General features: G+C 39.5%; 1 protein-coding gene across 1 annotated transcript in view; it reads right to left on the reverse strand.

The window, feature by feature from the left end:
* Positions 1–250: 250 nt before the first annotated feature.
* The window catches only part of SLC4A7 (solute carrier family 4 member 7), a 69,353-nt gene continuing 45,156 nt past the window's right edge, over positions 251–24,447 (reverse strand). The window contains exons 15-24 of the mRNA XM_075705480.1: positions 23,969–24,130; positions 22,872–22,985; positions 22,260–22,421; positions 21,749–22,000; positions 17,065–17,133; positions 16,463–16,636; positions 15,978–16,109; positions 15,139–15,236; positions 13,230–13,337; positions 251–317 (exon numbers count right to left, since the gene is read on the reverse strand). Of these exons, the coding sequence (XP_075561595.1) occupies positions 251–317; positions 13,230–13,337; positions 15,139–15,236; positions 15,978–16,109; positions 16,463–16,636; positions 17,065–17,133; positions 21,749–22,000; positions 22,260–22,421; positions 22,872–22,985; positions 23,969–24,130 (1,338 nt within the window). The remainder of the gene's footprint in view (positions 318–13,229; positions 13,338–15,138; positions 15,237–15,977; positions 16,110–16,462; positions 16,637–17,064; positions 17,134–21,748; positions 22,001–22,259; positions 22,422–22,871; positions 22,986–23,968; positions 24,131–24,447) is intronic.

A 24,447-nucleotide genomic window follows, 5' to 3' on the forward strand; every position in this document is an offset into this window, starting at 1 on the left:
TTACAGGCTGACATCAAGGTTGTATCATACAAGCTGTTGTCCAGACAACAGAGAATATAATGGCTTTATCATCTAAGACAGATGAAAGGTAGAAAAAGAAGGTATCTGACAAATAAATGAGATGCATACATCATGCAGTCTACCAAAGAATCACAGAAATTTTCAGTAGTTTGGAATCTGGGTCTTCCAAATTTCAGCTGAATGTCTCTCACCAATCGTGCCCAGCTTTTCTTGCAGTGGGACACACAGCTTATTTCCATAGATGAGCAGAGCTGTACGGCCTGGCCTCAGCAGGGCTATTACCACATATTAGATCCACTGCAGACAAATGTTCAGTCTGTAGGTCTGACTACCCACAAAAGCCCACAGCTTGTTGCTTGCATAGGATACGGCATTTGTCCACTGAAAATCTTATAAAGCCCTAGAATGAGACAGAAAAGCCTAGAAAGAACACAGTCAAGAGGAATCTCTTGCTGCTACAAAAGAATTATATTGATGCAAGTCCTGCTCAGAGTGAAAAAAGGATGGTCAGGAGCAGGCTGGGCCTGAGGAATTATCCCAGAGAACTGCATGCAGCTGCAGCATATTGGTAGAGCATCTCTGATTTAAAAAAACAAGGATAATACCACTGTCTGATGTTTTCTACCCATTTTATTATTCACTAAACATGGACCATTTGGATGTTCTCTTTGGTGTCTCTTTAGCAGGATTTTCCATATGAAATATGATAGCCTCCTTTTCTCTTTGTGCAGGGTAGAATTCCTCTGCTATTGATTTTTATTCCTCTTCCTCTAAAGCCAAAGAAGCAGCAAACCTGGCAGGAAATAAAAGCATCGTAAACTACCAGAAGCTGCTGCTTCCTAACTGAAAATCAGAGTTGTCTTCACAATTATACATTCTTGCATAAGACACAGAACTACCCAAAATGCAGCTGTTGATGGTATGAACTTGTACACTGTATATTAACCACCCTAAGTGGCCTCTAAGCCCAGCTCATCCATTTCTGTTCTTTTGAAGAAGCCTTTATCCTACCGCCAGTCCCTCCACAGAGAATGATCTGGATCCCCAAGAAATTCCTCCTCTCTCTTCCACATGTCCACTCAACAGGTTTATTAAAAAATACCTCAGAACACTTCTGTTGTACCAGTTATCACCACGGAATGAATATAAACAGGATCTGTTCTACCACTCAGCAGACAAAATTCCTGAATTCAGATTAAACCAAACGAAGTTAGTTCAATTAATTTATTTCTTTTGTTTCAAAAGCAGCAAAAGTTAAGAGAAGCCAAGTACATTGCTAAGCATGTTTAGGAATCCTAATGAGTAAGAATTTCCACGTGTTGTTTTAGTGATATTTGTATTTTATATCCTCTCCCCAATACCCCAATCCATTTGGCATATTACGGAGGCATGACACGATGCGATCACCACCTCACATTTGTACACTAAGAAATACTGTGAAACTCACAAATTATCAACTTGCTCAAGAGTACGTGTGTACAAAGAACAGATTTCAACCAATTAAAGAATCACCAAACAAAACCACACACAATACAACTTGTCCATGAGTAAATACAGTTAAATCTTAAAATTTTCAGCATCCCATTTAAAAAAAGTAATCCTTGGGTTAAACCTCTAAACCATAAACAGCAGGATCTCCAGTACAGCTAGGATTTCATCCCAAATTGTTAGGTGTTTGTGATTATTTACCAAATCTTACAACTATAGGCCAACCTTGCTTTAGGGCTGCCAGTCCAATGCTTTTGCTGTTTGCAGTACCTTAGTAAAGCTGAAACAGAGTAACAGCTGACTAATATCTTAAAGATTCATTGCCATTACAGATCCAAATGCCCTTGTACAAAATTGAACCTGACAAACATGAAGCCAAATTCCCTTCACTACTGTCTGAGAATGAAAGGATGCAGCTCACCCAAGGATGCAGCCCTCACCCAGCTCTGAGGACTCATCCTGAGGTTACCTCTTTATTTCCTAGAGGCCACTAAGCCAGCACGAGTCAGTAAGCACTTCAACAGCAAGAGGCCAGCCCTGGCCACAGACTGACCCTGCACAACCTCTTTGGTCTGCCAGCACAGCATCACCATAGGTGCACAGCTCACTGGATTGGGAAACCTGACTCAGGTTACAAATAATCTCTCCTACTTCAGCCCTCATCACCTTACAGCTTGTCCCCAAGTACTTCTGCTGTACAAGTACAGGTACAATATGCAGAAAGGAGCATTTATCCATGCAGCTTAAAATGTTGTGTCCTTCAGCTTTACTACAGAGATAAACGAGTTAATTAACAGCCAGCTGCTGGTGAAAATGGTGGATCCTTTCCCCTTCCCAACCTCAGCCGCTCCCCTCCACTTCTTCAGCTGATCTGAGCCAGTTTAGAGAGCTAAACAGGCAGAAAACCATACGCTTCCCTTTGTATAGTTAGTTTTCTACCAATTTAGCTCACTGTTGCAGTGGCCTGATGAGTATCTCTGCTGACAAGGCAGGGGGCAGGAACGCACAGCTGTAAATAGAGGGAGAAGAGCAGACAAGCTTTTCATCAGTAGCCAGTCATTAAATCAGGTAGGTGTACTAGCACCACACCCTGAGTGAGGGGTAGACAAAAGGAAACAACCCCCTGCTTTCCTTGCATCAGCCATAAACCTGAGAGAAAACAGACATGAAATATTTCCTTACCTATTCCCACAGTTATTTGACTTTCTTGAAATCACTGAATAATTTCCCACCCCTGTTTCTTCTTTGCTCGTGCCAGCAGAAATTTCCATGGAGCCAGGCTATTAACTAGCCTCATAAAACTATCCCCCAGCTATTAAGCCAGCCCCATGAGTAATGTATAAGAAAGAAACCAAACAACACTCGCATTTCACTTAAGTTGTGCCAGAAAAAGATTGAGATCAGATGACTCTTTAAAAGAACAGAAACACATTAAAAGAAAAATGTCTTTACAGCATAGAGTCTTATTCAATTCCATTTAGAACAATGAAATGAGAGCAATATTAACTAATTCATTTTAACTGGGGATAATTACATTTAATTAGTTATGTTAATTCAATCACATAGGGAGAGAGATGCATTCTGATAGTGCTGGCATGCAGGATAGGACAAGAAATGCTCCACGAACCCTGTCAGAAATGAAAGAATTCACATGATGAGAAACGGGAGACAAAGGAATTACCACCCCAGACTTGATCTGCGGCCCAGTCTAGTATCTGTCTCAGATAACACAAGCACATAAGGCTTCAGAAGGTGAAAACAAACCCCCAAATAAACAAAAATACAAGGACATGTTGGAGGATAAATCTACCGCCAGAAACTACGGTGTGATGGTTAGAAACTCTCTTAAACAAAAAGATGTCTTACATTCTTTATAATCTTTATTAGCAGTAACTACTGGATATGGATAATTTGTGGGCCAACTAGATGCTTGATTTACCCTTGAATTCCTTTCTTAACACTCCAGTGGCTGAGTTCCACTGTCTAATTATACACAGAAGGTTAACTGGCTTAAGCTGGATAAAGAAGCAGTAGATATATCTTGGCTTTAATAAGACTTTTGATGCTGTTGCTAGATAGGAATATATCTAACACCATAAGCTGGGTGTGAGGTCAGATGGAAATTCACTCCTTAAAAGGGCAATTATCAATATATTATTGTCAAAATAGAAATGGCAAAGGAAGCATAAAAGATGATGAAAAGTTCCCAAAGGGTACTTCTCTTTCTCCAGTCTGATGAAACCAAAAGGAACTCTGGACCGCTTCCCCTCGTGTTCTGAGAGCACAGCAGTCAGAAGGATGGGTCACCACCAGTGACAACCCATGTCTAGGAAATTCTACACTGATGAACCCATAAAGACAAAGTTTGAAAAATATTTCTTACACACTTTATTAACTGAGTCATTATGGAAACCTGAAACATTTGCTATACGTGAAAACTTCCACATGCATATATTTACCTCAAATTTTATTTTGTTTAATAATTTCTTTGAAGGTTCTCTGAAGATTAACTAGGATCCAATACGAGGTTCCTGTTTTTCCAAAAAATCGAAATATTCAAGCCACTGCTGGTTGTGGGGTTTGGGGGGATGTGTTTGTTTTCCCTCTGCACCACCCCAGTTCCAGTGGAGCCATAAACAGCCAGGCCTATTCCCAGATTCCTGGACTCATAAAATGCAAGTCTCTGGGCTATTTTCCAGATCATAACTTTTACCTGTAGATTCTGCCTAAATCTACCCTGTTATTCTGCATTTCACAGAAGCAGGGAAAAAAAAGCAATTTCTGAGGTCTAGCGAGCAGCTCTGTATCAGCGCAACGATAACACGTAGCTCTGTGAAATTCATCCTCTCTGCCCTCGCCACCAGGCAGACCTTTTTAGGGAACTGTGCTGCTACAACTTAGGGCCTCTGGGAATCGTGAGAGATTGTTCGAAGTCTTCTGAAGGCTCAGAGCTGGGGAAGATGTCATTAGGAGGGCTGGGGCAGAGTAACTCTTACTTTAGAGGCGTTACTCCTAGTTTGTTAGGCACGATTCAGGACTGAGACGCGCTCTTGCGCAGGCAGGCGGCACGCCGCACAAACTGGCCTTCATTTAGAAGCACAAGGATTCCCTGGAGTTTCCACATCCTATTCACAACTAAGCAGGCCTACCTCAGCGCTTGAGGTTTTTTTGTTTGTTTTTTTTTTTTTTTAAGCGTGCTACACCAAGCTGCGTGTTTACGTACATCCCCAAACGCTAACGCTATCTTTTGACTTTGTTAACATCGAGTCTGAAACCTTTACCTCTCCGTGGCTTAATTACGCCATGGCTGGAGTACGCGATCATCCGGTGACTCTGTGACAAACTCCGCGGCACGCTGAGGAGGCAGCAGCCTAATTTCGTCGCCTCCTTCGTCCCCTCCCCACGCCAGCCCCCCTCGGCTCCCCCCCCAGCGCGGGCCGCTGTTATCTGCCAGCGGCGGCGGCGAGGCGCTGCGGGCCCTCCCCCGAAGCCGCTCTCGGACGCGGCGGCGCAGGCCGACGCTGCCCGCTTCCCACCGCCCCTCTGAGGGGGCTGCGCCCGCCGGGCCGTTTCCCTTGGCGAGGCGGGGGGGGTGGGGCCGCCGCCGCGCGTGCCCCCGTGCCTCCCCCTCCGCCCTGTCCCACTCACGTCGCGGCGCGCGCTCGCTCGCCCCCCGCTCCGCGCTTGGCTACGGCGCCGCTCCCCCACCGCCGGGAGCGGAGCCCCGCCCCGCGGCCAATCGCGTCCCGTCTTCCTTCAAAAGAGCCGGGGGCGCCGGCCAATGGCAAGCCGCCCTTGCCCTGCCGGCGCCCGGCCGCCCCGCCCACCGCCGACGCCGGCGGCCGTCGCCATGGGCACGGGGACGCCCGCAGCCGGGTGCGGGGCCGCCGCGGGGAGCAGCCCCCGCCGCCGCCCCCCCGGGCCGCTACGGGGAGCGGCCGCCGCCGCCGCTCCTCGCAGGGGCCCCTGCCGGCTTGCAGATCGCCAGCAGTGGGGTCCGACCACAGCACCCCTGCCTGCGTATCGTAAAAAAAGAGCAAAAGCTGTGATGTAGTTCAGTAGGTTTTTATTGCTCTTACCAACTTTCTGAAACATTACAAAAGATATTTTTATTCTAGCAGTAATTAAAAGAACGAAGGCTGGATCTTTCAACATTAAAGACAAGTCCGAGAGTTGTGTTTTCTGTATAAACTGAATATTGATTCTACATTTGGAGTAAGGTTTTCATTTGCTTTGGAATTTGTTATGAAGTAAGAAAACGTCATTTTAATTAGAAAAGCAGTCATAAAAAATTCGAACCGTACAGTATGTAATCACATTTCAAACAACCAGTACTAAAATCAAAATTGCAGTTCAGCTACAGATGCTGAACCCTGGAAGACACCTTTGCACAGGACCATCAGCAACAATAGAAAGAAAAACATTATAAACGGTATGCCTCGCCAATAAAATCACTTAGAAAAGTATTGATTTTCAAACTCATTCATTATTCCAAATAAATGTCAGCAGATACTAAATTCAATACGAAAGTGTCTTTAGATTAACGTCAAAGCCAACTACAAAGTCCCATAAGTTTTCACTAAAAATGTTACAAAATAAAATCAACTTAAAATTACTAAGCAATTTGCTTTATTTATAGCACTACTTTTATGCTGTGTGCCTCTAGTCTTAAAATTTGCCATAAAATAAATTACTGTTGGTATAAACAAAGTATTTCACACATTTGTACTGTACTTGATAATGAATTTGACCTAGATGAGTAATTAAAACATTACTAATCATATAAAGCAAAAAGAAAAGTAAAATCATTTTGGTGCTCAACTAACAGACTACATGTGTGAACTGAAAAAATCATGAACCATTTATCTTATGATTTACAGAACATATGTACAAGACAACCCTTTAAAACGGTGCAGGCTCCGCGACATGACACCTATTTGTTACAGATGTATTATAAAGACAGAGATGCAGGTGAAGCAAATGATCACTTACAGGAGAACTTCCATTAAATGTAGAAAAAATGGCCAAGACATTTGGTTGAAATAAACCCTACCAGGGCACCAAATTCCACCCTAGCAGGTTTTACGATGACAAACTTGGCAATCTGGAACATTTCACTGAATAGCCTTATGTTACAGCTGCAAAATTAATCTAGGAAGAAAGTATAATTAATTTTGGGCATATGTAAACAGAATGAAAAGCGTGTCATTGTAATACATATGAAAATACTAAGAATGAGTTTTGTAGAATATAATTTAAACACGAGACTGCATTTTAAGTGAAATATTTTAGATGATAATTTAAATGGAGTGGTCAAAATTAAGACCTACACTTTATGTAAACATTCATATTTATAAATAAATTAGAAAAAGAAAAGGAAAAAAAGGGGGGGGGAGGGGAAAAAAAAAAAAAAAAAAAAAAAAAAAAAAAAAAAAAAAAAAAAGAGGGACTTCCTGAGGTGGCTCTGCAGCCAGATACACAGTAGCACTAAGCTCCATTCCGGGAAACCAAGGCATCTAAAAAAAGTGCAGGGCTGTTTATTTTCCTCTAACTGTTGGAATGGAAATACATTGGTGTAGTTTTTACAGGGCTTAACCCCTATGAAAAAAAATCAGTGCACAGCAATTATCACTGCTCTTTTGCATCTGTTAAGGCAAAACGTATATCTACATACAGTAATTTACATCCTTAGTTGTTTTACTTTAATACTATGTGTGATTTTAAAGCAGAGAAGGTGTAAAATGAGCAGCGAATCACTTAACCATACATTATCAGTGGGGTTTTATGCACTTAATACCAGGTATTCTTCTATTCATATGGGAAAAAAGTGCAAGCATAACACGCTACTGACCAAGAACACTGGAACTAAAGGTCACTGTAAACTGCTTTGCAAGTCATCGCATTTCTGGCACTGATTAAAATATCTACACAATTAAAATTAAATAAATACTGCTATGAGACTTGTGGGGCTTTGGTTTTGTTTCCTTTCAACTTTACTAGAAGAATACTCAGTTCCTGTAATATTGACCAAAACTTAATCCTTCTGAACTAGAAGCTGGACACAAGATGTGCAGCACCAGGGAACCCTGATTTCCAGCATTAGAGAGCTAAAACTCTACAAGGCTTATAATAATTTTTTGGGTCTTTGGAAATTGTTGTAGGACTGTGAACATGAAGTGTGAAATACTACTGGGAGGAAGTACAAAAGTACATGTATTGTGGTATGATAGTAATGTATTGTGGATAATGCTATGTAAACTGCCCAAAAGAGCTTGCCTCTGATTCAGCAAGAGCTACTTAGTAGTCAACAACTGACATGCAGGTGTGTACTTTTTTTTGTTTCTTCTTTTTTTTTTTTTTTTTTTTTAAATAACACAGAAAGTTTGGGGAAACCATCTGCTATAGTTTCACTGTACCTCAGTTTGACTAGAGGGAAAACATGGGTATTTTCTGAAAGAGCACATACTCAAGCTAAGGCACAAACTACACTATTATCTAAGAATAAAGCAACATGTATACAGGACATGACAGAGTATCAGTCAAATTGGTAATGCAGACCTCACTTGCTTTGCCACCTGAGCCTTTGTTACGACAGTTTGAATAGCATTATTCGTATGCTGTACACTATGATTTACTTTCTCTAAACTGTCTTCTCAGAATTCAGCCAAATGAAAAAAGGAAAAGAAAAAAAAAAGAAAATACAGAAAAACATTATTTAATTCCATTACATTTAAAGGGAATAGTAACAGTCCATGTAACTTAAATGCTGTTTTTGAATGTTTCTATCTATTCCCACTGATTGCTTTATTTTTGTAACATACAATTACCTTCTCTCCAAGTGACACTTGGCTGAAGAGCACCAAAATTCCACCTTAAGTGGTATTTTCAGATGAACTCTGCCCTCCTCCAGAATCAGCTCCTTTTGCAGTTGTTGAGAATTTTACCACATGCTCCATGGTAAAACTCCCAACTTTGCCAAAAGCAGAATTCAGCGAACAGCACCTTCTAATTTTAAATGAGCGCAGATTCTAATTAAAGCCACTGTAATACATCCAGAAAGGGCTGGTGGCAATTCAGAATGTAGAGAGATCATTTCAGAAATTAAAGCAAAAAAAGCTAAGGCGCAAGGCAAAAAAATACTAATAATGGAAACTGCACAGGTAAGTGACCAAGACTTTCATTTATACATAAAATTCTCATTATTTCAAATATTATAATGCTAAACACTAGAACTTGAAAATGTAAGTACAATAAATGCACTGACTGCATCTTTATCAGTGAGCCCCCCAAAATCCCATTTACTTTAATAAATGAGTATTTACTTTTTTAATTTTACACGATAAAAATTTATACTAATTAAAATAAATAAAATGTTTAAAAATAAGTTGGTGTGCTATCATATATGCCCTTTACAATGGAGAGGATCAGAACTGTACACACAAATACCACAAGCAATTTGTAATCCATAAAATAATACTGATTATAAACCTATTACAGAATTAAACTACAGCTAATTTAATCAAATACAGAGTAAATTTAAAAATTAATTAAGCAAGAAATTTCCTTGGTGAGGATGTGAAATACTTTAAAGTTTCAGTCTTAGAGCCAAGTAAATCAGACTCTGAAAGTTGATGGAAAAATCTAAGTAAAAACAGGAACAAAAGAGTTCAAAAGTACTAGTGTGGTAAGTATGTATAGCTTCCTATAGACCAAATCGCTGTCCCTAAATCCAATTTACATTGTATAAATATGGAGTGTCCAGAATGGCAAATACTGACTTGGGACTGTAACTACAATTACTGCACTCATACTGCTACTGGACAATAATGAAAAATCAGGAGTGAGTTTAAAAAAGTATCAGAACAGGCTCTCTAGATATATTTTAAGGATTAACTAACCACCTGACTTAGCGCTCTAGGCCACTTCTGTAAAATAGGAGAGACAGATCCAGAAAACACTAGCATGTAGTGGAGACATAAAACACAGTAGTTCTTGTCAACAGCACATTAATATTTGTTCTATGAATCACAAAAAAAGCATACCCTGCAAAAACAAGCAGTAATTGCCTGCATGGAAAACAAACTTCTGTAGCGCACATTATAAACAGAGGTATTGCAAAATTTTAAGCAATGTGGACCAGTAATCATCAGCAAAAGCCGATTTAACTTTTATGCACATATTACTGAAAATAAGATTCATTCATTACAGCCTTCCTATTTAAAAATGAAAATAAAATTTCCAATAAAATAAATAGCTGAAGTGTGATTACCACTCATCTTATTTGTAGGAGAATCTTCTCATTATGCAAGCATATCTACAGTGCCCTAAACAATGGCAGAATTAAATACATGTTGCTCCTTAAACTGGAAATCACACTTCAATGGTGTAATATCCTGCAGTGATATATATACACACACAAATACACGCAACTCCCCTTGGTTCAGTTCTATAAAGATGTTTCAGCATCCACATACTTCACAACAGGTGAATCTTCCACATTTATTTTCACACTTTCTGGTTTTTCAGGGCTGTTTGAAAGCAAAGAGGAAAATGTAAGGTTTGGTTCCCTTTAGTAAAGCTTAACTTCCAAACATTTTATACTTAACGAACACTGAAAGTATTTATGTAAGGATACTTTTATGATGATGCATTTCTATTACCTCCTAGTAATTGGTAAATACTATTCACAGGAACAGTACAAGCTTAAAGAGAGAAATCACCAAGATCTCATCTATAAATACCATTTCTAGTCCCACTGCTTTTACTGAAATAGTTTTGCCAAAGATATTTTGGGGGGGGGGGGGGGGGGGGGGGGGGCGGACACGGACACCACCCAAAACCAACCAAACAAAAACCCACAAAACTGTCTAGTTAAAAACACTCAAAGATACGTAACAAGCAGTATTATTAATACTGCTTAATTGTTGGTCAGGGAAACAATTTTGTTCACAATACAAGACTGGGAAAACATTTCAGTCTTTTCAAAATGGGTAATCACATTTGTAACAACAGTGGAGGACAGTTAGAAATCTGCATAAGCATCCATTCAAGTGGAAGACCCTAAAGACAACAGGCTGGCTGGCACCTGAACAACTGACACCCTTAGGGACGCAGCTACTGAACAGTGGCTTATCCAAGGACAGAAAGAAATTTCCAAGGTAGTTACAGGACAGTAGAAGAGAAACTGGAACAGCATAAGAGGAAAGATTCACTAGGCATAAATTTTAGAAGAGGCGACACATCTGCACAGTTGCTCTTTAAGGGAAAAAAGTATTGGAAATCCATGCAAAGAGAAACATTCTGGGATTCCTTAGAAAAACTAAGTGTGCCTGGATTACCCAGAGTCTATAAAATATGAGAGATTGTGGAAGTAGAAAGAAAAGGCAATCTGAATCAGTTCAGGAAAGACAAATACATAAAAAAAAATTTAGAAACCCACACATCATGTCATCCAGAATTCCAAAAGAGATCGCTTGCTGCAAACTTCATCCTATTTGAAACTTATAAATCTGAAAATATCAGTGCCTACAGAACCACTTTTACCACAGCACTAAACATCTGTCCATGTTATCAGATGAAGATTATTACACAGAAAAACCTTAAAGGAAATGAGATGAAAATTTACTGGGAATTACTTTCAACTGAGCAGCGATGACATCTAAATCTCTCCAGCACCCACTGTACAAAAAAGGGTAGGAAAAAACCTCACAGCAACCAACCAATTAATTGAGTTCAGGTTCAAGAAAGTCCTGTCTTCTAACATTTTCCAGATTCATGCAATATCAGATTGCCTCTTGAAATAGCTAGTTTCCAGCACCAGTGTTTTTTATTTTCAATTTGTAGTTTTAGCAAGTTCCCTTCCGAGATGCAATTTTTACCATAGTAATCTCAAGTGGGGCATGTTATGGAATCAAAGGGAAATGTCTTATAGCAAAATATAAAAGAATAAATGGAATACTGAATATGACCCAAGTAGATCAAAAAACACTGCAAACTGGTCAGAAGCCTAATTCAGTAGTGCTGCATATAATTCTATACTAACTTAACCTACTCAGGAAACAGGAAAGCACAAGATGGAGTTTCACTATCTTTTAACTGCCTGAAAATCAAGTCTAAATTTTTACTTCTTCTGGAAAGAGAAATACAGGTCTGTATCTCTTCAAGCCTTGCACACCCAATGACTATCAGATAACGTACCAGAAGCATCCACAAATTCTGTAACAGGTTTCTTAGAACTTAGCATGAAAGAAAATAAACAACTAAAATATGAGGGTATACTGACACACATACTCTGTTATCTAAGGCCTCTGTCATCTATCTTCCTGATAGTCTACCTTGTGTGGTAGTCAAGTTTTAAAAAATGTTTTGAAAATGTTTAAAACATTTATTTAAACATTTAAAATGTTTAAACAATACAGGCTGAAGATGCACTGAAAATGGTGCCTGCACTGATGAGTCTCTTCAGCTTTTCCTATTATAACACCTCCAATTTCTCTCCTCATCGCCTTCACCCTTGGTTGATCTACTGTCTGGGCAAAACAAAGTGTATTTCCATGCCTAGTTTGGAGCAATGCACATGTTGAATAAACAGATGGTATGCAAGTGCTAAGCAGCTAGTCACTGCTACTGTTTCCATGATGCAAGCTAACCAGTACCTGACAGCTTGGACAATTATGTAGAAATACTCCCTCACCACCAACTCTTCCACTGAGATGTAAGTTTACACAAAACTTGACAATTTCGTATCTCTGAAACTTGTCTTTCTTTGACAAATTTGGTTGAAAGGAATCAACCAAAAGATGATGCATGTACAGGCAGCAGGATTGCATATGCTTAGTTTTCCAAGTCAGCCAGGCCAATTCTCCCCTCTTTACAACATAAAAACTACTAAGCAATAGTTGCACTCTGATGGAACAGTCCACAGATAACCAGTCCCTACAAATTACAAGCCTTTCAGGAAGTTGGAGATATTCTATATGAATATTCAGGATTTGGTTTGTTCCCCTTGATAGGTTCAGCTAGACAGGGAAGAAACTAGGATGGAATAGAAGAATAATGAATGCATTGCATACAGACTTTCTTGTTTGATGGGGAGCTCACTGAGAAAGAGGCTCCTGGCCATCACAGAAGATGCATGTCAGCTTACAGGAAACGTTCGTAGCACTGAGGACTCCTAATCTGTCCAGTACTTCCTTCAACTATATTTCATATCCAGTGAAGGCCATATTTGAGCAAGGTTTAATTTTTAGAGATTAAAAATGAACTGGGGAAAAACCAACCAACCAACCCACAAAAAAAAAGGGGGGCAGACCTTAGGGCAGCATAAAGCAACAACGAAAGTGCTGGACTTACCTTTTATTCCTACTGGCATTTGTCATGTTCAGGATCAAACAATTCCCATGCTCATATACATTCTAGCAAACCTTTTAGAAACCCCAAGCCCATCAGAGTACCATACAATTGTATTACGCAAACAAAGAGTAACTTCAAAATTGTAATAATACATTTAATAATTGGAATTCCTCATAGAAATTGTTTAACTTCAGAGTAAAGAGCAAAAATTAAATTCAAATTCAAGTTGGTCAAAAGTAAAAAGTCAACGCAGATTTACAAAACATGTATGCTCATTTTTTTGAGATACATTTCAAGAAATCCAAGTACAGCTGTTAGCTGGTAAACACAAGACCATAGTTAGAAAATGCGTGCGTAATTATAGCTACCTCAGGTTAGCTCTGGTTACTTTGGCATTCTCAGTACTCATGGCAAGAGCCTTCCACTGTGCAGTTTTGGCCATTTCGTCTGATATGTTTACAATTGAGGGATCAACACTGAAGAACAAACATACTTTCTGGTTAGTATTCAATACGTTGCAACAGCATTATACTTATTGTCACTCATCCTTCACATCAGTTGTGCCTTCTTTCAGTATTTACACAGCCACAAATTGAGTTCACCTCTTACAAATGTATTTCAGCAAAAATTTGAAATTGAACTCACTAGCACTGCCTTAATCACATAGCATCTTAAAATAGTTTTTCACATAGATACTGCTAACACATTGAGAATATTTGAAGGATATCTCATTTCTATATAGCCTATAACTTCAAAAACTTATTTTGCATGCTCAGAAATAATGAAATTAATCACATTGTTCTGCTAAGGCCTTCAGAAATCAGAATAATTGTAAGTTGTTTCTAGGAAATAACCAAGGGCAAAAGAGCAGATGTTAGTAAGATTTTAAAACTGATAACTCAGTTGAGATTTAAAACTAGTAAAAAATCTAGAAGTCCCAATTAACTAGACAGATTTCAAGATTTTTTTTTTTCCCCTGCAGAGCCTTACTAGATGTTTTTCAAGGTTTTTTTTGCCACCATCCCTCCAAGTCCTGCAGAAGATAAGTTCACCCTCACAGATGGTAAGCTTTCAAAACCTATTTGCCCCTTTGCACTCCACACATTTATATGTACAGCAGACTTAGGCGTTGTCTGTAGATAAGTTTTCTGTTCTGTTCCATACTTAAGCTTCAGAATCTATGCCAGGGTATCTGTAAGAGTTCTTCAAATTGCACAGAAATCTTTTAGTTGTTTTTCCCCAGGAAGCCCACAAGATGCAAGACAATGAAAAATATAGTAAACACACATGCACACAGTTGATGAAATCATAGTTCTACTGTGAGAGCAATTAGCAACTCAAATGTTTTTTTTTTTAAAAAGCTTTAGCATTTAGCATTTTAATTTGCATTGCTAAAATCTGATTAAGCCTGCTCTTAGAGTAGACAATAGCACTCATCAGGAATACCTGTCTAATCCAAAAATGTGCCTGTTCCCAACTCAGATCAGGGTAGACCTGACACTACTCTAGATCCGTAAGAAAGACAATTTATAACCTAGGAACCCTTAGTATTAGAGAGGCAAAAAAAGCTGGCGAGCTATTTATCTGTCACATCTTCTGGGCGTGTTGAACAGTTGTAGAATACCTGACAACTAAGCTAAATACTTCCCCACTAAGGGAGATACATACTGAGATAAAACACCTTCCAGTGCTGAAGGAACTTTCATCAGTGAAATCCCAGCACTTCCTTTTCTGGAAGAGAACCAGTAACCCTGTCCTCACATTTACTTTCAGAAAGTGACCTTTTAAAGTAAAAATGTCTGCCTGTAAAAAGTTTTTTAATATCACAGAAATTATAGACTTTAGCCCTCACTTAAATAAACCAAAGAACTCCACACTTAAGACTTTTTCTGAAAAATCCAAGTGGCTGGTAAACACACGGCTCAACTGATGCTTTTAGTTGCTTAATACTCAGTATTTCATGCACAGTAACACACAGAAGTATTCCACAAAAACTGACCAAGGAAGCTTCTTCACCTTGAGTACAGCTGGTCGAAATTGAGTCATCTGATCTGTTCAAGATGGTCATGTAAATTTATAATTAAGAGGCAGTTTTGCAGAACAATGCAACATAAAAATGCTTACTATAGCACCATGAGACATATCTTCATACTTCCTAATCATGCCTGAGTTACAAGCTTGGGAAAAAAAAAAATGAATTCAACTCATACACAACCGAATTAATATAAAGCAAATGACAGCACGTGATACAATTAAAAGATCAACATTTTATTATACCTGTATTTTAGGGTTTTTACAGGAAAATCCAAATTTGCTTCTCCATATGCAAGGTGTACACTTCCACTGTCCCCTGTCTGAAGCATTCTCTCAGCTTCCTGTAAATTCGAAGTAAAATCACTCATGCTGCAGAAATCAAAGTATCTCATGCTGACAGCTAATTTTCATAGGGGTAAGGGGTATTTCCCTGTAGGTACTGGAGTTGAATGCAGGAGATATAATTTAAGACCTTTTTTCTTAGAAGTGTTTTATCCAGGCAGGGGGGATTGGGGAGTGAGGAAGGAGAGTGTTACAAATTTTTTTAAGGAATTCAGTTAGCACTTTTAAGGAATTCAGTTAGCTGGTGCAGAGTTAGGTAAAACTTTTATGGAGGAGTTATACAGGCTATATTACTCTATTATTGGTAACTACCAGTTTGTTTGAACTACAGCTCTGCAAACACACACAAGCAAAATGTCCCCAATATGATGAACAGTTTTGTGATAAATTTAAGCAGGGTAAAGATCCCTACTCCACTGCTTTTCTCTCCCATCCACACCCACCTTCAAACCTCACGAAAGATAAAGAAAACAGTATTTTGTGCTAAAAACTGCTTCTTTCCACTTTGCTTGCTGATTTTAATCACAGAGTCATAGTTCATAATAGCATCACTGAAACGACGACTTCTCCTTAATTGCCAGTAATAGTTCCTCTAGCATTAAATCTCATTAGTAAAGAATTTCAAAATATATATTTGGTATACAAGGTCATATGCTCAGGCCACTTACAATTCTTTTAAGTCTCACTGAGTATTTTCTAGTAATTTACAACATGCTTAGTTTGATTGTTTTCACACTTACTGCTTTCTCTTTCTTCTTTTTGTCATCTTCTTTCTTCTTTTTACTTTCTGGCATAAGATCATCAAGCCAGCTAAGCTCTCTTTTGGTGAAACATAAATCCATGAGCTTGCGAATGAACACTAATGCTAGAACCTTAAAGGAACCAGAAATGGAATCATTTATATTAAAGTATTTAAATGAACAAAAATGCACATACACTTTCAGTACATTCAGAATCTTTAACTGAAGCCTGTTTTTGTAATACTAGCTTTATCTTACCACAAAGTCAAATTAATTTCTACTTTCAATAGCTATTCACAACTGATTTGCTTACTTTCAGGAAATTAAGTAAGTCCTTGTGTTTCAAAAGTGAACAACTTGCACTATGGGTTCTTTTGTTTCTTTCCCACTCTCTTCTTTCTTAAGGCAGCAAATACGTTCCAAAGGGATCCTGCATGATGCACGTGCTCTTGGAAAATTAACAACTTGTAAAACAGGTAACTTACCATCATAGGGAAAACAACAGCAGCTGCAGAGGCTTTAATCACCCACAACAGAACTAGACAAGTGAGCTGAACAACCGTAAAGATATGGACCTTCCAGAGCGGCACATAACGTAGATAAATCAGGTCGGGTTGATGTTTGGCAGGCATTCCAAAGAGTTTTATGCGGTCAAAAAACTGCATTGACAAATAAAATCATCCTTCAGTTATTTTATTCCCCTCCGGAAGGAAATAAACATTTTTAGGGGACTCCAGAAACATAAGTTAATCCCAAATAAAATACTAATGAAGGGCACTGAACATTCAAGAGGGTGAGGCTTAGGGCTGTTTTGTTTCGTTGGTTTTTTTCCCCACCTCTCATTGCTACTACAAAATTTCAGAATATTTCAGAGAATTTGTTGCTCAGCTACACTACTGAATGAATAAATGTAAATGAACCAAGAAGTGAAAGCACAACACGGTAAGAACAAACATCTGAACGTGACACTTGGGAAATTATCCTACATACTATTCAGACAATATGCTCACATAAAGTAATGTGTTACAGTTTCCTTTTCATTTAGTGTTAAACAAAAGCAAATTGCTCATTAAAAATCAGACTTTACCTGAATGCCTTTTAATGAAGATACTCCCATATAAAGAAAGACACCATACAAAACTGGCATTGGAATAAACTGTGGAGGAAAACACACCCACACAGTTACTTGTGAAATCAACATGGCATAACATAGCAGTCCGTATTAGTGAAAGACATGGACGGAGTTAGTTTTCACTTTGTATCTCACTTACGTGAAATCTGTAAAAGTTGAGACTCTCTATTTTTAGAGAAAATATATGCATCACTGGGCAGCAAAAAAAATCTAAGCTAACAAGGCTATCACCAAGATTAAAAAAGTAGCTCAGTCTTGACTGCCTACTCATTCAAATTTTTAGATTTCTGTTAATGCTAAGTATGCTGCTTTATGTTGTTATCTGATACGAACTGTACTGAGACTATCAGCTTCATGAAACTGCAGTATGAAGTTTTACGTTTGATCACTAATCTTGCATTTCTGGAGCAGCTGAAAAAAAACCCCACCATACCTACTGAGCTATGAAAATCTGCTAATTACTCAGGGCTAAATTTTGCTCCAATAAGATGATCAATTTAAAGCTTACTAAGATAATTAAGTTTTCCACTGATTTCAGTGGCACTTGCATCAAACCTCTGTAGCCTACACAAAGCAAGCGAAGCTTTCTTTGCTCCCGAATTCATGAAACTCCCGAGCAAAGGACAGCCAAGATACAATTCGGTATCTTAATAAAAACTGCTGCTATTAACCCTGAACAAAAGCCTTTACTGAAACTTAAATACTGTCGAAGTAAAACCATGCCTTAGGGATTCATTACTGCATATGGAAGTTCCTAGAGTATGTGGGGGATAACTTTCTAATGCAGCTGGTAAGCAAGCCTACCAGGGGAGATGCCCCGCTTGACCTGCTGTTTACCAACAGAGAAGGGCTTGTGAGAAATGTCGAGGTCGGAGGCCGTCTCGGGCTTAGCGACCACGACATGATAAAGTTCTCAATTTTGGGTGATGCTAAGCGGAGGGGCAGCAAAACTATTACCATGGACTTCCGGAGGGCAGACTTTGGCCTCTTCAGGACCCTGGTTGGGAAAGTCCCTTGGGAGGCGGTCCTGAAGGGCAAAGGGGTCCAGGAAGGCTGGGCCCTCTTCAAGAAGGAAGTATTAAGGGCGCAGGAGCGGGCTGTCCCCGTGTGTCGTAAGACCAACCGGCAGGGAAATCGACCGGCCTGGATGAATAGGGAGCTTTTGCGGGGACTCAGGGAAAAAAGGAGAGTCTACCACCTTTGGAAGAAGGGGCGGGCAACTCAGGAGGTGTACAGGGATCTTGTTAGGTCCTGCAGGGAGGAAATTAGAAAAGCAAAAGCCCAGCTAGAGCTCAATCTGGCCAGTGCTGTAAAAGACAATAAAAAATGCTTTTATAAGTACATCAGCAATAAAAGGAGAGCCAAGGAGGATCTCCATTCTTTGCTGGATGTGGGGGGAACATTGTCACCGAGGACAAGGAAAAGGCTGAAGTACTTAACGCCTTCTTTGCCTCTGTGTTTAACAGCCAGACCAGTCATCCCCAGGGTACTCAGGCCCCTGAGCTAGAGGATAGGGATGGGGACCAGAATGGAGCCCACATAGTCCAGGAGGAAGCAGTTAATGACCTGCTACGCCACCTGGACGCTCACAAGTCTATGGGGCCTGATGGGATCCACCTGAGAGTACTGAGGGAGCTGGCAGAGGAGCTCGCCAAGCCACTCTCCATCATCTATCAGCAGTCCTGGTTAACAGGGGAGGTCCCTGATGACTGGAGGCTTGCCAATGTGACGCCCATCTACAAGAAGGGCCGGAAGGAGGACCCGGGGAACTACAGGCCTGTCAGCCTGACCTCGGTGCCAGGGAAGATTATGGAGAGGTTCATCTTGAGCGAACTCCACAGTACAGGTCAACCAGGGGATCAGACCCAGCCAGCATGGGTTCACCAAAGGCAGGTCCTGCTTGACCAACCTGATCTCCTTCTATGACCTGGTGACCCGCCTGGTAGATGATGGAAAGGCTGTGGATGTCATCTACCTGGACTTTAGCAAAGCTTTTGACACCGTCTCGCATAATATCCTCCTCGGGAAGCTGGCAGCTCACGGCTTGGACAGGCATACTCTTCGCTGGGTAAAGAACTGGTTGGGTGGCCGAGCCCAGAGAGTTGTGGTAAATGGTGTTAAGTCCAGTTGGCAGCCGGTCACGAGCGGTGTTCCCCAGGGCTCTGTTTTAGGGCCAGCCTTGTTCAATATCTTTATCAATGATCTGGATGAGGGGATCGAGTGTGCCCTCAATAAGTTTGCAGACGACACCAAATTGGGTGGGAGTGTCGATCTGCTGGAGGGTAGGATGGCCCTGCAGAGGGACCTGGACAGGCTGGATCGATGGGCCGTGGCCAACTGTATGAGGTTCAACAAGGCCAAGTGCCGGGTCCTGCACTTCGGTCACAACAACCCCATGCAACGCTACAGGCTTGGGGGAGAGTGGCTGGAAAGCTGCCTGGCCGAAAAGGACCTGGGGGTGTTGGTAGATAGCTGGCTGAACATGAGCCAGCAGTGTGCCCAGGTGGCCAAGAAGGCCAACAGCATCCTGGCTTGTATCAGGAATGCTGTGGCCAGCAGGGGCAGGGAGGTGATTGTCCCCCTGTACTCGGCGCTGGTGAGGCCGCACCTGGAATACTGTGTCCACTTTTGGGCCCCTCAATACAAGAAAGACATTGAGGTGCTGGAGCGTGTTCAGAGAAGGGCAACAAGGCTGGCAAAGGGTCTGGAGCACAGGCCTTATGAGGAGCGGCTGAGGGAACTGGGGTTGTTTAGTCTGGAGAAGAGGAGGCTGAGGGGAGACCTTATCGCTCTCTACAACTACCTGAAAGGAGGTTGTAGTGAGGTGGGTGTTGGTCTCTTCTCCCAAGTAGCTAGCGATAGGACGAGAGGAAATGGGCTCAAGCTGCGCCAGGGGAGGTTTAGGCTGGAAATTAGGAAAAATTTCTTTACGGAAAGGATGGTCAAGCATTGGAACAGGCTGCCCAGAGAGGTGGTGGAGTCCCCATCCCTGGAAGTGTTCAAAAAACGGGTAGATGTGGCACTTTGGGATATGGTTTAGTCTAGTCTACCCTTGATTGGTTTAGGTGGGCTTGGTAGTGTAGGTTAATGGTTGGACTGGATGATCTTAAAGGTCTTTTCCAACCTAAACGATTCCATGATTCTATGATTCTATATATGTGTGCATATGTGTGTACATATAGATACATTGAAAAGCTAGTGTCTTCACTGTAAGCTCTGTAATTTGACATGCTAGTATTTCATTTATGTTAACTTCTACTGCATTAAATTGGTATAAATCCATATATGGAACAAAAGCACAGCAACCTACAGATGCAAGGCTTTGTTCTCCCTCCTTCTTTCAGACAATAACAGCCATTCACATTGAAAAAGAAAAACATTTCATAAAAAGCAAACAGTACTAATACCATTCCTATTACCCTTGGTTCCATAAAAAATAAAAGTATTAGTTTCTAAGAATCAGCTGTTAAAATATGGGGTAAACCTCTAGCTTCAGCAATCAGCACCTTTATCTTTCGTTTCTGAGCAACAATAAATCTATTTCAATATTTCTGATTCTGTCATTTGCATTATAAAGCTGAGCTCTTGGTAGCCTTTCAACCAGAGATTGTCAGATCGGAATACTCATTTTTAATAACTGCTACTGCCTTATTGCTTTCAGACCTTTACATTCTTTAACACTTACAAATGGTCAACTATTAAGAATTTATAATAATTTAGCTCTTATTACTAAACTATAGCTGTGCATTCATAGGTTTATTTCTTCCCATTATCTAAACTTAAACAGTCATTAGAAGCTACCTTTTTGTGAAATAGCTTGTGATGTCTCTTTAAACAGACTTCTACAAAGTTCTTCAAAGGTATTAGCAATTATACAATTTATACCATATCTGCTATTTTGGCAATAAAAAGACCTCCCCCCCCTTCATTTCTCCTTTTACCTATTGGATTTGAAACAACAAAGCATAAGTTGAACAGATTTTACTCAAATCTGAGCAAAAAGCCAACCGAACTGATTGATTTTCTTCCAGTAAAGTCTTAGGAAGGGCACTATGGATATAAATTAAGAGGCAAAGTGTAAACTGAGGCCACAATATGACCTGCAAAATTTCTATTACACTGTGATGATGCATAAGATAATCTTGACACTTTAAACATCAAAAAGTTTAATAAGCTGAAGATAATTATGAGAAGTGAACAATGTCACTTCTGAGGATCACTTATTAAACCAGATGTTTCTGTTTCTTCTGCTATATGATATTACTTCTGCTCAAGTAACTTTATATCTTTATCACACTCCTTTTCTCTCTGTACTCACATAAAAATTACAGAAGAACTGTTTTAGGTAGCATGGACTTGAGAAACTAAAAAATAGCTGGCAAGAAAAATCAGGTAACACGGACAAAGGTTGCTTTCTTCACTACACACTACATTTCTAGCTTGCTCAGATTTTGTTTTCTTACATCTTCCCCCGACTGTTTCTATTCAACACCTGTTGTTAAGAAGTCAATTTGAGAATGAGTCCAGGCATATTTTACTTAACATAATAAAACTTCCTAACATTATGAAATGTTAAATCACAGTATCAAAATCAAAAGCACAAAGAAAATACAAATATTTTGGAAAAACTGTCTTTTACCTTTAACACAGAGGTCATGAACACTGACAGCCCCATCAAGACAAAAATCATCAATCCTGTCACTCGCTGCTCCCGGATTCCCAAAAACTTTGGTTGCTCTCCTGGTGCTGAGCATTCAGATTCAACTTTCAGGCTATTAACATGGCTTATAGACAGGACAGTTGCAGCAACAAACCATGGTAAGCCCATGATAGAACATATCCCCAGCATAACACCAACCATCAGCAGATCAAGATGGTAACCACAGCCTTTCTGTAAAATTGAGCAAACAAAGAATTTGATAAGCTTTGTATTTATATGATACCATAATTAGAACTTAGCTGGTAAATAACAGATAACTATAAAAGTTAGATACTTTGAGAGTGTCCACAAAATTATATTCGTTCTTTATTAGTCAATACATACATTCATTAAGTAGCTGTTGGTAATGTTTCACAGACTTGCGGAATGAATCTGATTTAAAATAAACTTGACTTTCACAACATTAGAGTTTTGTGAAAATGACTTTTACCTTCAGCTTATGCTCTTTCCTGTTTATAATAACAGCTGTTATTTGTTGATCCATGAAAATGAGAATAGTACAGAGTAAAGCAGGAACAGCAGCTATCAAGAGGGTCCACCAAGGATTGCTTCCAAGAGGATCTATGAACCATCCTCGGTCTTTTCGGGTGGGCTGAAAAAAACAAACATCAACAATAAGAATTAAATGACTAAAATAAAATGCAGATTTTATTACTACAAACAGCTGCAATGAACAGATCAACAGTCTCTTAAATATGTGTTTAGGTTTTTCTTTTTTTCCCAATGGCTTTGACAAAAAGACTGATTTAGCTGTTACACGTGAATGTGACACTTATATCGAAAAAATTAAAACAAATCCATTCCATTCCTTCATTTCTGCACATATGCACAAAAGAGCACTTCCTTTGCAGTGGTACTAAAATATAAAGCATAGTCTCTTCTGTCAGACGAGACATGCATCCAAAGCAGAAAAGGAAGATTACTTCATCAACTACATTGTAAGTAAGAAAGATAAATTTCTGTTTCTATGCAATTTCATTCTCCTGTCTATGAAACTGCAAGCATTTAAAAAGTTAAGTTTTTAAAAGGTTTTATTTCTTACTTCAAATTTCTCTGGAACATGAAGCTTAGGAGAAGGTACTCCTACAAGATAGTCAATCAAAACCATGATAACTATTGTCAGAAATACTGCAAAGTCACTGATGGTAGAACGCACCTATAAAGAAAAGACTTGTGTTAACTCTTGCTTCTTCAGCATTATAATTCGCATGTATAGAAGCACAATTTTGTCCCCTATGAATAGTACAGTCTATTTATATTATACTACATAACTGAACATTTTCTCTTTTTATTTTAGAACTTAAGCTGCCTGCCAGCATAGCATGAAGTTGCAGGACGGTAAGTATTCTGTACAACTGTTCATCCAATTATCTCATTTAAAATAACCTACTGCAAGCAGCAAATCACTTAAAATAACTCCTTCCTCATCTTCCTGTCCTCTCAACCCTACTGGGAGGCTGGGCCATCACAGCTAGTCTCTTGTAGCTTAATTCAATAACTTCATTGAATTCTTCTGAAATCAGTATTTATACATTTGATGTTTTAATAGATAGGAGGGGGATAATTTGTAACAGATTCGGGTTATCCAAGGTGACTTTATTAAGCATTAGGAACACATTGTAGGGATGAGCTGAGGTTTAGAGAAGATCTAACCGCTTTATTTTAGCTAGCAGAAGTAAGTTGCGTAAATCCCTCTAAGGATAATCATTATATTAACCTCTATCAGAAACAGTAATCCCCTGAGGAACCGCTCGGAACCCTTGACATGTCAGCACTTTGGAGAAAGCAATCAATTGTTTTGTACAGCTAGGTGAAGAACACAGCAGCAATATTATCTCTCCAAATGATACCTGGCAATACCCATTAATACGGGGCGACAGACTACTTACATCATCTCATGTTTAGAACATCTTGTTGTAACTATAGGAAAGTAGAGAGTAAGCACTGAATCTTCAGCAGCCAATTTATTTAATGTCTTCACTTTTGGAATTATTAGCTAATTTTCTGGTTTTAATTTCTTTTTCTGTCTTAAAAGAAAATTCTCAATAAAAAGTTCTGAAGCAAAATAAAAAATTCAACTCCATGAAGTTATACTAAGGTATTTATCACAAGATAACAATAGTGTCTAACCAGAATTACCTTAGTTGGGAAATAGCGTTTGGTCTTGAATTGCTTAAGGAAAGAGGAGAGGAAAAATGTTGTAAAGAATAGTATGACAGACCAGAAGAGAACATCTGGAATATATGGTCCGTGATGGCCACAAGCTGATCCACGAAACACACCATGAAATTTTAAACACTCCTGCAAAGAAAAAAAACTCCTTAAATTTCTATGTTTTATTCATTTAGTACATTCAACCTAACTTGCAGCCTTTCGATACAAAACACACCTGCGAACTTTGTCTTTTCCAGAAGAGCCACAGTATCCATCACTGATTATTTCAGGATGCCAAAATGCTGGGAGGTGCCCAAGAAGAAATAACTTCTTTACATTCACCTCATTTCTATTCTATTTCTCAAAGCATCACAAGATTGAATGCATAAATAGAGACTGAGGACTAAGCCCAGGAAAAGCAGACTATCCAACATCAACTTTCAAGCTGACAAACATTTAAAAAA

The sequence above is a fragment of the Pelecanus crispus genome, chromosome 2 (assembly GCF_030463565.1).
Source record: "Pelecanus crispus isolate bPelCri1 chromosome 2, bPelCri1.pri, whole genome shotgun sequence".
Taxonomy (NCBI): Eukaryota; Metazoa; Chordata; class Aves; order Pelecaniformes; family Pelecanidae; genus Pelecanus; species Pelecanus crispus.